The sequence below is a fragment of the Miniopterus natalensis genome, chromosome 18 (genome assembly GCF_054644295.1).
Source record: "Miniopterus natalensis isolate mMinNat1 chromosome 18, mMinNat1.hap1, whole genome shotgun sequence".
Lineage (NCBI taxonomy): Eukaryota > Metazoa > Chordata > Mammalia > Chiroptera > Miniopteridae > Miniopterus > Miniopterus natalensis.
This window is the reverse complement of record NC_142098.1, coordinates 11,664,572-11,677,018: the sequence shown is the minus strand read 5'-3', so window position 1 is coordinate 11,677,018 and position 12,447 is coordinate 11,664,572. Positions and strand designations below refer to the sequence as shown.

The window sequence follows — 12,447 nt, the reverse complement described above, 5'->3', positions numbered from 1 at the left end:
ACTTGTGGCTTCCGCTTAAGTGTCCCATGGCTGCCTGTTGTTTCAAGTATTGAACAGTATATTAGTTGGAGTTCTCCAGAGAAGTAGAACCAATACGGTATATAGTTATTTGAGATTTACTATGGAATTGCCTCGTGATTATGGAGGCTGAAAAGTCCTATGGTTTCCCGTCTGCAAGCTGAAGAACCAGGGAAGCCAGGGGTATAATTCAGTGTGAGTCTGAAAGCTTAAGAACTGGGGGAACCGCTGGTCTAAATCTCAGAGTGAAAGTCTAAGAAACAGAAGCTCAGATGTACAAGGTCAAGAGAAAGTGGATGTCCCAGCTCAAGAAGAGAGAATTCTCCCTCTTTTTTCTTTTTCTAATATATCTTTACTGATTTCAAAGAGAGGAAGGGAGAGGGAGAGAGAGAAATAGAAACATCAATGATGAGTCGTTGATTTACTGCCTCCTGTACACCCTGCTCTGGGGATGGAGCCCGAAACTGGGGCATGTGCCCTGATGGGGGGGAATTGAACTGCGATCTCTTGGATCGTAGGTTGATGCTCAACACCTGAGCCATGCTGGCCAGGCTTTCCCTCTTTTTTGTCCTAGTCCAGCCCTCAATGGTGCACAGCCACATTGGGGTACAGTTCTGAATTTTGACAAACGTATGCAGTCATGTGACCATACAATTGAGATATACAGCATTTTCATCACCCAAACAAGTTCCTGGCACCCCTCTGTGGTCAAACCCTGGCAACCATTGACCTGCTTTCTTTTTTTTGGTTTCTTTTTTGTTTAAAGTATTACAGATGTCCCGTTTTTCTCCCCAATGACCCGTTCCCCCCCATACCTTCCCCTTCCCCAGTCACTCTCCCCACCATTGTCCATGTCCTTGGGTTGTGCATATATGCATATAAATTCTTTGGGTACTCTCTCCCCCTCCACCCCCTGCCCCCCTCCATCTCTCTGACATTTTGTCAGTCTCAACTATGCTTCCATGTCTTTATCTTTAAAGTTCACCTTTTCCAGAATGTGGCCTTTTGTGTCTCGCTGCTTTCACTTAGCATGTTTTTGAAAGTCACCTATGTGGTGTCACAGGTATTTAAAAAACTTTATTATGGAAAACTTCAAACATACAACAAATAGTATAAAAGACCTCCATGTGCCTGACACCAAATTTCAGTAATTATCAATTCGTGACCTTATTCCATCGACCCCTTCATCATGTTTTGGCGAGGAGTCTCATATTTCATCTATAAGCATTTTGATGTTTATCTCTAAAAATTAAGGGCTTTTTGCCCTAGCCAGTCTGGCTCTGTGCTTAGAGCTTCCGCCACCAAACTGAAGGGTCTCTGGCTGGATTCTAGTCCAGGGCAGGTACCTGGGTTGCCAGGCTAGATCCCTGCCCTGGCCTGATTCCCATGGGGTAAGCAACCAATCCACGTGTCTCTCACATGCATGTTACTCTCTCTGAAAAGCAATGGAAAAAATATATCCTCCAGTGAGGGTTAAAAAAAATAATTACGGGCTTTTATTCTTGTTAAAGATATTACTATCCTGCTTATTTCGGGTACAACTTTATGGCAATCCTAGTTCATAGTAGGGTGTGCGTATTTTCTATTGAAGTGCATTAGGAGGCACATAAACGCCTGGAGCCCCCGGATTTCGAGCCCAGGACAGCAGCAGAGCCGACAGCAGCAGCGGCCCCCGGGGCTCGGGACGCGGTTCTCGGAAAGGATCGTAAGGGGGCGGGGCCTGCTCGCCGACGCGCGTGCGCAGCGGGGCGCGCCCTCTCGGCTGCCGTAGTTCGTCTTTCTCGTGGGGGCGGGGGCCGTCGTCATGGCGGCTGTTCGGAAGCCGGTACTGCTTGGACTTCCCGACGCGGCGGTGCATGGCTGCCCCACGGGCCCGAGCGCCTGGACCGCTAGCAAGCTGGGCGGCCTTCCCGTGAGATGGGCGCCGGAGTCGGGGCGGCGGGTGCTTGGTGAGGGCTGCGGGGTGAGGGAGCGAGCTGGGTCCGGGGCACAGTCAGGGTCTAGCATCGCCCCCGTCCGCAGGACGCCCTGCCCGCGGTAGCAGCGCCGAGGCCGGCGTGTGAGTGTTGCGGGCGGCCGCTTGCCTTGGTCGTGCAGGTGTACTGCCCGCTGGAAGGCTCCCCGTTTCACCGGCTTCTGCACGTGTTCGCGTGCGCCGGCCCCAGGTGCGGCGGCGGGGCGCGCAGGTAGGTGCGGAAGAACCGGAGCTGCCCCTGGGGTTTTATACCGAGTGGGCGGCAGCTGGGGGCCGTGCCGGGCGCGCCCCGAGGGGCCGGCCACTCGGCCGGCCCCGGGAGCGAGCCCTCACCGCGGTTTATCTTTACCCCGAAGCTGGAAGGTGTTCCGCTCCCAGTTTCTGCAGATGCGAGAGAAAGAAGCGCCGGGCACTCAGGTAAAGCGGTGATGCAAATTAGGATTTGCTGCGATTTGAGGGCATTTTCCAGAGTATCGTTTTAGACAAACTTTAAGCGGTTTCTTTGAAGTACTTTGGAATTTTTTTTGCTCTTTTCTGAACCATAAAATGCCATTTCCTTAAGGTTTCGTTAGTTGTTTCTTTTAACATCCGCCTAAGGTCTTGAGGCACACGGCTTACTGATTTTTCTGCTTGGGAAAAACTATGAGTGTGTGTAACACATACGTGTGTTTATAGTAAATATTCTGACTGTGATAGGTATATATATATATGTATGTCAGAACTTGAATCCAGAGCATTGCATATGTAACTCATTCAATAAGATGAAATCTGAATTTAATAATCCAAAAGTCAGGCAAGTTGGTAGCCTCCCTTTGCCTGTAAATGTTGCTTTATATATGTGCTGAGTTCTTAGTATGTGCCAGGCAAAGTACTAGCAATGCTGGGAATAAAAAGATGACCGTGGTGTCTACCTATATTTGTCAGCGTTCAATTGTAGATAATAGAAAAGCGCTTTGACTTTTTAAGGGTGAGACAGACTTAAAATTAGGTTTTTGCTAACTTACTGGACAGGCTGGAGAAGGCAACTCCAGGAACGACCTCCGGGACCACACCTCAGAAGTGGCCTGTCAGGGAGCCGCTGTGCTACCTCTGCTGCAGTCAGGGAGCTGAGGTGTGGCCTGGTGACCTGGAAGCTGCCCTTGTCAGAACTTGACTCCAGAGCCTTGCTCTGCCTCTGTCTACATACTTTCGCTTCATAGTATCTCAAGTTTGTCTCTCTCTCTTTCTCTCTCTCTCTCTCTCTACTGGCCCTGATTAGCAGACCCCTGATCATATCTGGACCCCTAACTGCTAAGGAGTCTGGGAAATGTAGTTCTTTCCTGCCAGATTCTGCAATACATGAGGCACAACTGAAAGAGTTTGGAACAGGTGGTTGAAGAAGACACTGTACTACATCTGCCATACTGCCCCTAAGGGGGAAAGACACTGTTTGCCACCTCCAACATGCTTTTGAGTAAATGGGGTCCAGGAAGTGAATCAGAGTGTGCCAGAGGGCAAGTGGCTGGTGTGAAGCCTCCCTCAGGGAGGTGGAGGGATGAGTGGCTGAAGCCAAGGGAATAGGTGAGGTCACCCAAGTGTGCTTAGACCTCATTCACTGGATATTCTTCCAGAAACAGGAAAATGGCCTTGCAGCTGAGGATTGGTGTGAAGGTGCAGGTGACTGGGGAAGTGACAGTGAGGAGGCGCCTTCACCACAGCTTACCTTGGATTTTGGAAATGATTCTAACAGTGCCAAAGACATAGACTGGACTGCCCAGCTCCAAGACCTCCGCCTTCAGGATACTGTCCCGGGTGCTGCTCTTCCTGTGCCTCCTGGGGAAGGGATGGCCTTGCCTTCTGTGGTGCCGCAGTTCCTACCCCACTATATCTGTGTGGTAGATGAGGATGATTACAGAGACGTTGTCAGTCTAGATCATGCTCACAGTCTTCTCAGAGATTATCAACAGCGAGAAGGAATTGATGTGGAACAGTTGCTTTCCCAAAGGTGAGAATTTGTGCAGCTGAGGTTAAGAGATGACTGATCAGAAAGCTGCCACAGGAGATACCCTTTGTTTTTACCCTAGTACCTGGGGAAACTTTTTCAGGCAGAACTTGTGTGGATAAGACCTTTGTGCTTCAATCTTTGGATGAGAAAGGGAGGCAGAGATCCTTGAGTTAGCTTGAAAACAGAGGTTAGGGATGCCAACTATTTACAGAAGATGTGTTCACTATCTCTTGAACTTTGTTTTCTGTTTCTAAATGTGTAGCTGAGACGGGTAAGTTAGAAAAATGCCATTTGTGCCCTGGCTGGTGTGGCTCAGTTGGATGAGCGTCATCTCATGCACCAAAGGGCTTCCAGCTTGATCCCCAGTAGGGGGTGTGCAGGAGGCGGACAATCAGTGACTCTCATCATTGATGTTTCTATCTTTCTCTTGCCTCTCCCTTCTTCTTTCTGAAATCAATAAAAACATATTTAAAACAAAAAATTATCAAAGGCTATATAAACCAAAGCCCTCTAAAGACGTAAGCATGATTATTTTTGCTGTTATAATATAATTACAACAGGATGTTTGGAGAGATAACCTGCTTCTCTACCAGACCTCTTTCATTCATAAGCTTTTTCAGAATAATGCTGGGTTGCATTGAGACATGTTGGTGTTTGAAAATAATCCATCATGGAGAAAGAAATGGAAAGAGTCAATGGGCATAATGACTTTTTACTTTGCAAATAATTATCTCAGAGTTGAAAATGGCTGGGGAGCAGGGCTTGGGAGAAGGATGGGCAGGGAATTACTGTTGTACATTATAAGGTATTAAATTTATGATATTTAAATTGTTTGCATAAGTTAACTTTGATAAAAAAATTTAAATTGTTTTCTCTTCTAAATACTGTAATTCTCTGGATATAGACACTCAAAACTATTTTCTGCTTCTCTTTTTAGTCTTCCTAGTGATGGTAATGAAAAGTATGAGAAGACCATGATTAAAAGTGGAGATAAGATATTTTACAAATTCATGAAGAGAATTGCTGCTTGTCAGGAACAGATTTTGAGGTAAAGGTACATTTTCTTTTATTGTTTCTCTTGATTATAAAAGTAGCATATGTTCATTTGGAAAACATAGGAAAGTAAAACGAGAAAACCAAAATCCACAATATTGCTCAAACTAAGGCTAAGATTTTTTAAATTTAAATACATCTTTATTGATTTCAGAGAGAGGAAGGGAGAGAGGGAGAGAGAGAGAAGCATCAATGGTGAGAGAGTTATTGATCAGCTGCCTCCTGCACGCCCCCTACTGTGGATTGAGCCCACAACCTGGGCATGTGCCCTGACCAGGAATCGTACTGCTATCTCCTGGATCCTAGGTCAATGCTCAACCGCTGAGCCACACCAGCCGGGTGAGGCTAAGATTTTAGTATATTACATTCACTTATTTTTTATGCATTTGCATGCATGTATGTGTGCAGGTAGGTATTGTGTATTTTTAAAAACTATAATTGGGATCATAGCATATTAATTATTCTTTTTTTAATTCTCACCTGAGGATATTTTTTTCCATTGCTTTTCAGAGAGTGGAAGGGGGAGAGAGAAACATGGATATGAGAGAGACTCATCGATTGGTTGCCTCCTGCATGCCCCCTGGTTGGGGCTGGGGAATTGAGCCTGCAACTGAGGTACATGCCCTTGGCCTGAATCAACCTGGGACCCTTCAGTCTGCGGGCCTACGCTCTAACCATTGGACCAAACCAGCCAGGGCAATAATTTTTCTTTTTCAATAAACATTCATTGGTATTGAAGGTTTTGTTGTATATTAAAAATTCTTCAAAATGTTTTTTCTGCTTTTTTTTTTAAACTTAAATTTTTAATAGGTAATGTATTCCTGAGTTTCAAAAATATAAAAACATACATATATGCATATGTTTATAAATACAATGATTTCTTTCTTGCCATCCATAATCTACTGAGGTAACCACTGTTATTAGTTTCCTATGTGTGCTTACAGTTTCTTTATGCATGTATAAGCAAATATAATGATTATATATTGCTTTCCTTTTTTTTTTTACACAAAAGGCACATTCTGTACCTTGCTTTTTATTTAAACTCTACACTGTATCTAGTAGTACTGTATTTTTTAGTACATTGGGAGTTTTGTTTTAAGAAAAGCTTCATAGTAGTCCCTTGTCAGTGTTTCTTGGTAATGGCAATTTAATGTTATTTCCAACCTTTTGCTATTACAGATTATGCAAATGAACAGTCTTGCACCTATGATATTCTGTGTGTATGCAAGTATATTTATAGGATGCATTCCCTGAAGTGGCATAGTTACGCAAAAGCTGTATGCAATTGTAATTTTCATTGATAGCACCAAAATGACTCCCACAGGACTTCAATTCCTACTGGCCACATATCAGACTCTGATGCCTGCTGGTAGCCTGTTAAGTGCCTGTTTTCCCATCACCTTACCAATAGTGCGAGCTTCATGCTTTTGTAGTTCTACCAATTCGTGAAAAGGGCATCTCGGTATAATTTTACTTTGTTTTTTCTTATTATTGGCATCTTTATGTTTTTGTATCATTTCTATCTAGTCATATCCTTTACCCATTTTTCCATAAGTTCTTGATCTTTTTGATTTTTTTTAGGAACTTAGGGAGATTAGCCCATTATGATGATTAATTTTCTTGATTTGTTTCTTGACTTTGCTTATAGATATGTCATTGAGTATTTAAGTGCTCCCATCCAGTGTTTCAGTTTTGCACAGTTTAGTGCTACATCACACATCTCCCTCATAAATCTTAGAATTTTTTATGAAATCCCCATACTCTAGTTCTAGAAGTGAAATTCAGAATCAAAGGTTTGAACTTTAAAGGTTCTTGATATATATATTGTTTGCCTGTAGTTGTTACTACTTAGTACAAAGTCAGACTTTACTCTTGATTCCTGCATCCTGATTTTATTGATGAAAATCCAGTTTATTTTGTTTCTCCTTGTTTTAATTAAGTATAGCAACTAGACATCTCATAAAATGTATGACCTCATGGAAACATGCCCAAATTATGATAACCTTCAACAGAATTTTCAGATTAAACATATTTTTAAGCATGTGGCACCTCAATAATGGCAGTGATTCTCAGCTAGAGATCACCCCATTGGAGGGACTACTTCACCAGTGAGACTCACTGCCCACAGTGAGCCCGGATGTCAAAGGGATGAGTGGCTGTGTGGTGGGGGTGGGAGGAGGCCCAACAACCACTGTCCTTGGTGCTGACTGCAAAAGTACCCAATCTGGTCAGGGAGGCAGACAACATTTAATGGTATGGCAGGTGTCCAGTAGAGCTGTGAACAAGTATGCAGAAAACACAGAAGAGGGATGACAGCGGCTGTGCCTTGGTGCCTCAGGGAAGGCATCATGTAGGAGAGACAGACTTGGGCCCTGAGCCCTACTGGAGGCACTAAAGGGCAAGAGTGCTCCAAAGTCTCACAGTGGGATCGCCAACTAAGGAAAAAGGTATCCAGATGCATAGTGGTGCGGTGGGGACAGTTCAGTGAGCTGGACATCATGGTGTTTGAGGTGAGAGCAGCGCCATACCTTGACTTCCTTTAGGACACATACTCTTTATTATTATTATTTAAATGTGTTTATTGATTTTAGAGAGAGAGAAAGGGAGGAGGAGGGAGAGAGAAACATCAATGATGAGAGAGTCATCAATCGGCTGCCTCCTGCACACCCCCGACTGGGAATTGAGCCTGTAACCCGGGCATGTGCCCTGACGGGGAATCCAACCGAGATCGCCTGAATCATAGGTTGATGCTCAACCGCTGAGCCACACCAGCTGGGCTAAATTTTCACTTTTTGTTTTATTTTGGAGATTTCTGTTTTCCTCAAATAGAGAGATTTTTTTGTTTGTTTCCAGTCTACTATTATTCCTTATTGAATGAAGTTTTTTATTTCTGATATCACATTTCTGTTTTAATCTCTTGTAGTTTCCATTTAGGTGTTAAATTCCTCATCTGTTTATTGCATGTTCACCTTTTCTACTAGATTCTTGGTATTTTATTTTATTATTTTTATTTTTTAATTACTATTTTGTAATCCTTACCTGAGGATGTTTTTTCCATTGCTTTTCAGAGAGAGTGGAAGGGGGAGAGAGAGACACATTGATGTGAGAGAGACACATTGATTGGTTGCCTCCCACATGTGTGGAGCCTGCAACGAGCCTGTAACCAAGGTACATGGTCTTGGCTGGAATCGAACCCAAGACTCTTCAGTCTGCAGGCAGACGACATTCTGTCCACTGAGCCAAACTGCGTAGGGCTATTCTTGGTATTTTAAAGTCATTGATAATACCACCATCTTGTCTGTGGGTCTCCTTGTATTGACTTGCCTTATAGGTTAAATTTTTGTGTTTCTTTGACTATCTAATAACTTTTCAAAAAAATTGTGTACCAGAATTGTATGTTGAAGAAAGGTAGATAAATATTTACTCCTTGGGAGGGCATGCCAGTAGCGAGGACGTCTGAATCCATTTAATTTGCAGTTGATCTGTGTTTTTGGTTTGATTCAGTTCCACATAGGTGTTAGTGCCTCCCCCCAAACTTTGAATCAGATATTGATAGGACTTCAGATATCTTGCCATGCTGTACAGGCTTGCTGCTAGTGTTTTGAGGCTCTGGATTTTCTCTTTCTCTGCCTCAAGCCTGGTTCTGTGCAAGAAAGAAACAAACGTCTGCAAAGTGAGCTCTTAGATGTTGGAATGTGACTTAGGTATTGTTTGGTCCTGACTCGGTGGTTTTTGTTTCCTTGCCCTAGGTATTCCTGGAGTGGAGAACCACTGTTTTTGATCCGTCCTACATCAGAAGCCACTGAGCTCCCAGCCTGCAGCCACTGTGGAGCCCAAAGGACATTTGAGTTTCAGCTTATGCCAGCACTGGTCAGCATACTAAGAAGTGCTAATTTAGGTAATAAGCCCTTTATTAATTTGAGTTTGTGAATTTATAGCACTAATTTGGAATTATTTTAAAATGAAAGAGTATTGTATTTTGTTTACTAATAAAATATAAGTGTATTACAGAAAATTTGGGAAACTGAAACACACTGATAACATTTTGGTTGATTTAAGGCCACCCCATTTTCTGTCCTTAAAGTTATTTTCATCACATTATAATATAACAAAAGTGTATTATTCTTTTAAAAATAGCTTTTACTTGATTGTAATTATTTATCATAATTTTATAGTTTTCATTTTTAGAAATTTTTAGGAAAAAAATGAAAAGACCCTGGCCTGGTGGCTCAGTTGTTTTGAGTGTCATCCCATACACCAAAATATTGGGGGTTTGATTTCTAGTCAGGGCACATACCTAGGTTGCAAGATCCCCAGGCGGGGCACTCAAGGGTAGCAACTCTCTCTCATCAGTGTTTCTCTCTCTCTGTCCTGTGTAAAAAATACATATCCTCGAGTGAGTAAAAAAAAAAAAAAAAGTTTTTGTAATAAAGGTAATATGTGTTGTGAAGCAAGATTCAAGCAGTGAAGAAATATGTGCAGTAAGAAGTAAAGCCCTTCCTAATGTCAGTTACTAGAGGGAACTTTTTTTTAAATTTATTTTTAGAGAAAGAAGAAGGGAGGGGGGAGAGAGAGAAACATCGATATGAGATCAAAACATTGATCGGCTACCTCGTGCATGCCCTTCACCCAGGATCGAGTCCCAACCCAGGCATATGTCCTGACCAGAAATTGAACTGTCAACCTTTTGGTTCATAGGATGATGCCCTACCAACTGAACTACCTGGCCAGGGCTCTTTCACTTTTTTTTTTTTTAATATCTCTTTATCGATTTCAGAGAGAGGAAGGGAGAGGGCGAAAGAGATAGAAACATCAACAATGAGAGAGTCATTAATGGTCTGCCTCCTGCACGCCCCCAACTAGGGGTCGTCCACGAAACCCGGGCACTGCCCTGACCGAGGATTGAACCAGTGACCTCCTAGTTCATAGGTCAGTGCTCAATCATGGAGTCACGCCAGCCAGGCTATTTCACTTTTATATAGATATCTTTTGGCATTGAATGTTGCTTTGTAGACGTCTGAGAGTAGCCTGTTTTCCCCCTTGTGACTAACATTTATGCTAGGATGCTGGTAGAATTTTCTTTATTCATGAAGTCCAGTCACTAAACTAGGTACATCTTGCTGTCCTAATGTTCTGTAATCCTTTTATCATGGGACAAGATGGGTTTTCAGACCAGTATATTTTTCTTTCTTTTAATTTCTGCATATCTCTTGTTGCATGTAGGTTTTCTACTGGAGCAGCACCAATTACTTTAGTCACCTTTCTCCTCTCAAATCCATGCTAACATCTTTTTCCTTTGCCTCTGCATTCATAGAGATTCTCTCAAGTCTTTCCTTCCTGCCTGTAATTAAGTTTCACCTGTCTTTCTATTCCTCGTGGTTTCTGTTATTTTCCATTAGATGTATAATGGGGCTGTTTTGACCTTCATATGTTTCCTCTTTCTCTGACCCCTCCCTTACCCCCCAGCTGTGACAGGTCTCTGGGCTCAGGCCTCATGTACACTACTCAGGTACTTGGTATTTTATTTCTTTTTGGTTAATCCTCACCAGAGGATATTTTTTCCGTTGCTTTTCAGAGAGAGTGGAAGGGACGGAAGGATGGGGAGAGAAAGAGAGACATCGATGTGAGAGAGAGACATCGACTGGTTGCCTGCCACATGCGCCCTGGCCAGGAAGTGGGGAGCAAACCCTCAATGCATCGGTGCGCGGGCAGATGCTCTAACCACTGTGCAACACCTGCCGGGGTGGTATTTTATTTCTTGCACTGCCTGTTTTCCCATCCCAGTGGTTACTAGTTCTGAGGCTCCAGCCTTCTCCTGCCCTCTGCAAATGCTGCACATTCTTGTTAGAAACTATATCAAATACACAGGTCTTTCCTCCCAGATTAGCCCTATTTTGGCCTCCTTTCGCCTGTCTTTGATCGTTTTCTTTCCATTATGCCTGCCTACATTTTTTTCCTTGTCTGCTTCAAACCAGTTACCCACCTTATCCTCTTGTCCTGTCTTCCTGTTCTGATATTAGCAGGAGTTGTCGTTGCTCATGTTTTCTTGCTACCATTCTTTTTTTTTTTTCTTTTTTTTTTTAATATATCTTTATTGATTTCAGAGAGAGGAAGGGAGAGGGAGAGAGAGTTGAAACGTCAGTGATGAGAGAGTCATTGATCGGCTGCCTCCCGCACGCCCCCGACTGGGGATCGAGCCCGCAACCCGGGCATGTGCCCTCACCAGGAATCGAACCAGGATCTCCTAGATCCTAGGTTGATGCTCAGCCGCTGAGCCACGCCCGACTGGGCCTTGCTACCATTCTTCATGGCTCCATCCACTGATAAATTTCTATAAGTTCTTAGGGCTTATTTTCTATTTTTTGCCTGAATCCTTTCTTGGAGGTAGTGCATTCTATTAGCATGATGTATTTTTTAAATGATTTTCCATGTCATGTAGTCTAGAGAGTTGTAATGAAGATTCGTTTAGGTTTTTGTTTATTTTTAAAGTATATTTCCCAGTTAAATCTGCTTTTTGTCATGAGTGGTCACTTACTACAGGAAACAGTGTGAGTGTATTGTGACTGAAAGTTAGTGAGCACTGTTTTTGCTTTACATAATCAGTTTTCAGCTTGTAAGTTAAAGTCACGCCTTGTGTCAACACCACTTATCCTGATGTTGAGCCATCTTTCTCCTTTCCTTCTATTACAGTCTAATTACTTAACCTCTTTGACAGTGGACACGTAAGATGTGCCAGGCTTAGTTTATTTAATCCGCCTCATAACAATCTTATCTTCACGATGAATACAGTTATCATTACAGAGAGGTGAGGTCACTTGCTCAAGGTGGTAAAGCTGGAATATGAACCTAAGCAGTCTTGCTCCAGAGTCTGGACTCTATCCACAAAGCAAACTCAAATACTGAGTGTATCTCATGACAATTGCTCTTTGCTGGAAACCTGAATATGTTATATTTTTCAGGTCTTTCTGTGGAATTTGGAACAATTCTAATTTACACATGTGAGAAGAGTTGCTGGCCACAAAATCAGCAGACTCCCATGGAAGAATTTTGTATTGTACAAGAAGACCCAGATGAATTATTATTTAAGTAGAATATTTCCATTTTTAAATCTAAGTTAAAATAAATTTTAATGTCCAAATTTGTGTTTTTACTTCATTTTGACTGTTACTAGTTATTCACTCTTGTTTTTAAGTGTTGTCTTGCTCTTTGGCACCGTGCTAGGACTAAAGTGAGATTTAGAACCTCCTGGCTGTGGGCTGTTCTACCCTTCCAGGGTCAGTGGCCTTTCTCTGCAGCGGAAATGCGGCCCCGCTGTAGCCCAGAGGGCAGGCGTTCCCTGCCCAGGCAGCCTGCTGGGCATTCTAGGAGGGAGAGGACCGAAGAGCCGTGAGCAGCCGTCAGCCTCTAATAGCACTGG

The 12,447-nt window shown here is 43.1% G+C and overlaps 1 protein-coding gene across 1 annotated transcript; it reads left to right on the top strand.

Moving 5' to 3' along the window:
• Positions 1-1,822: 1,822 nt before the first annotated feature.
• Positions 1,823-12,168, top strand: PDCD2L (programmed cell death 2 like). The gene is made up of 7 exons (XM_016221084.2): positions 1,823-1,930; positions 2,041-2,204; positions 2,350-2,410; positions 3,604-3,977; positions 4,915-5,025; positions 8,780-8,928; positions 11,990-12,168. Exons 1-7 carry the CDS (start codon positions 1,823-1,825, stop codon positions 12,118-12,120), a joined length of 1,098 nt encoding a protein of 365 aa, XP_016076570.2. The 3' UTR covers positions 12,121-12,168.
• The last annotated feature ends 279 nt before the right edge of the window (positions 12,169-12,447 follow it).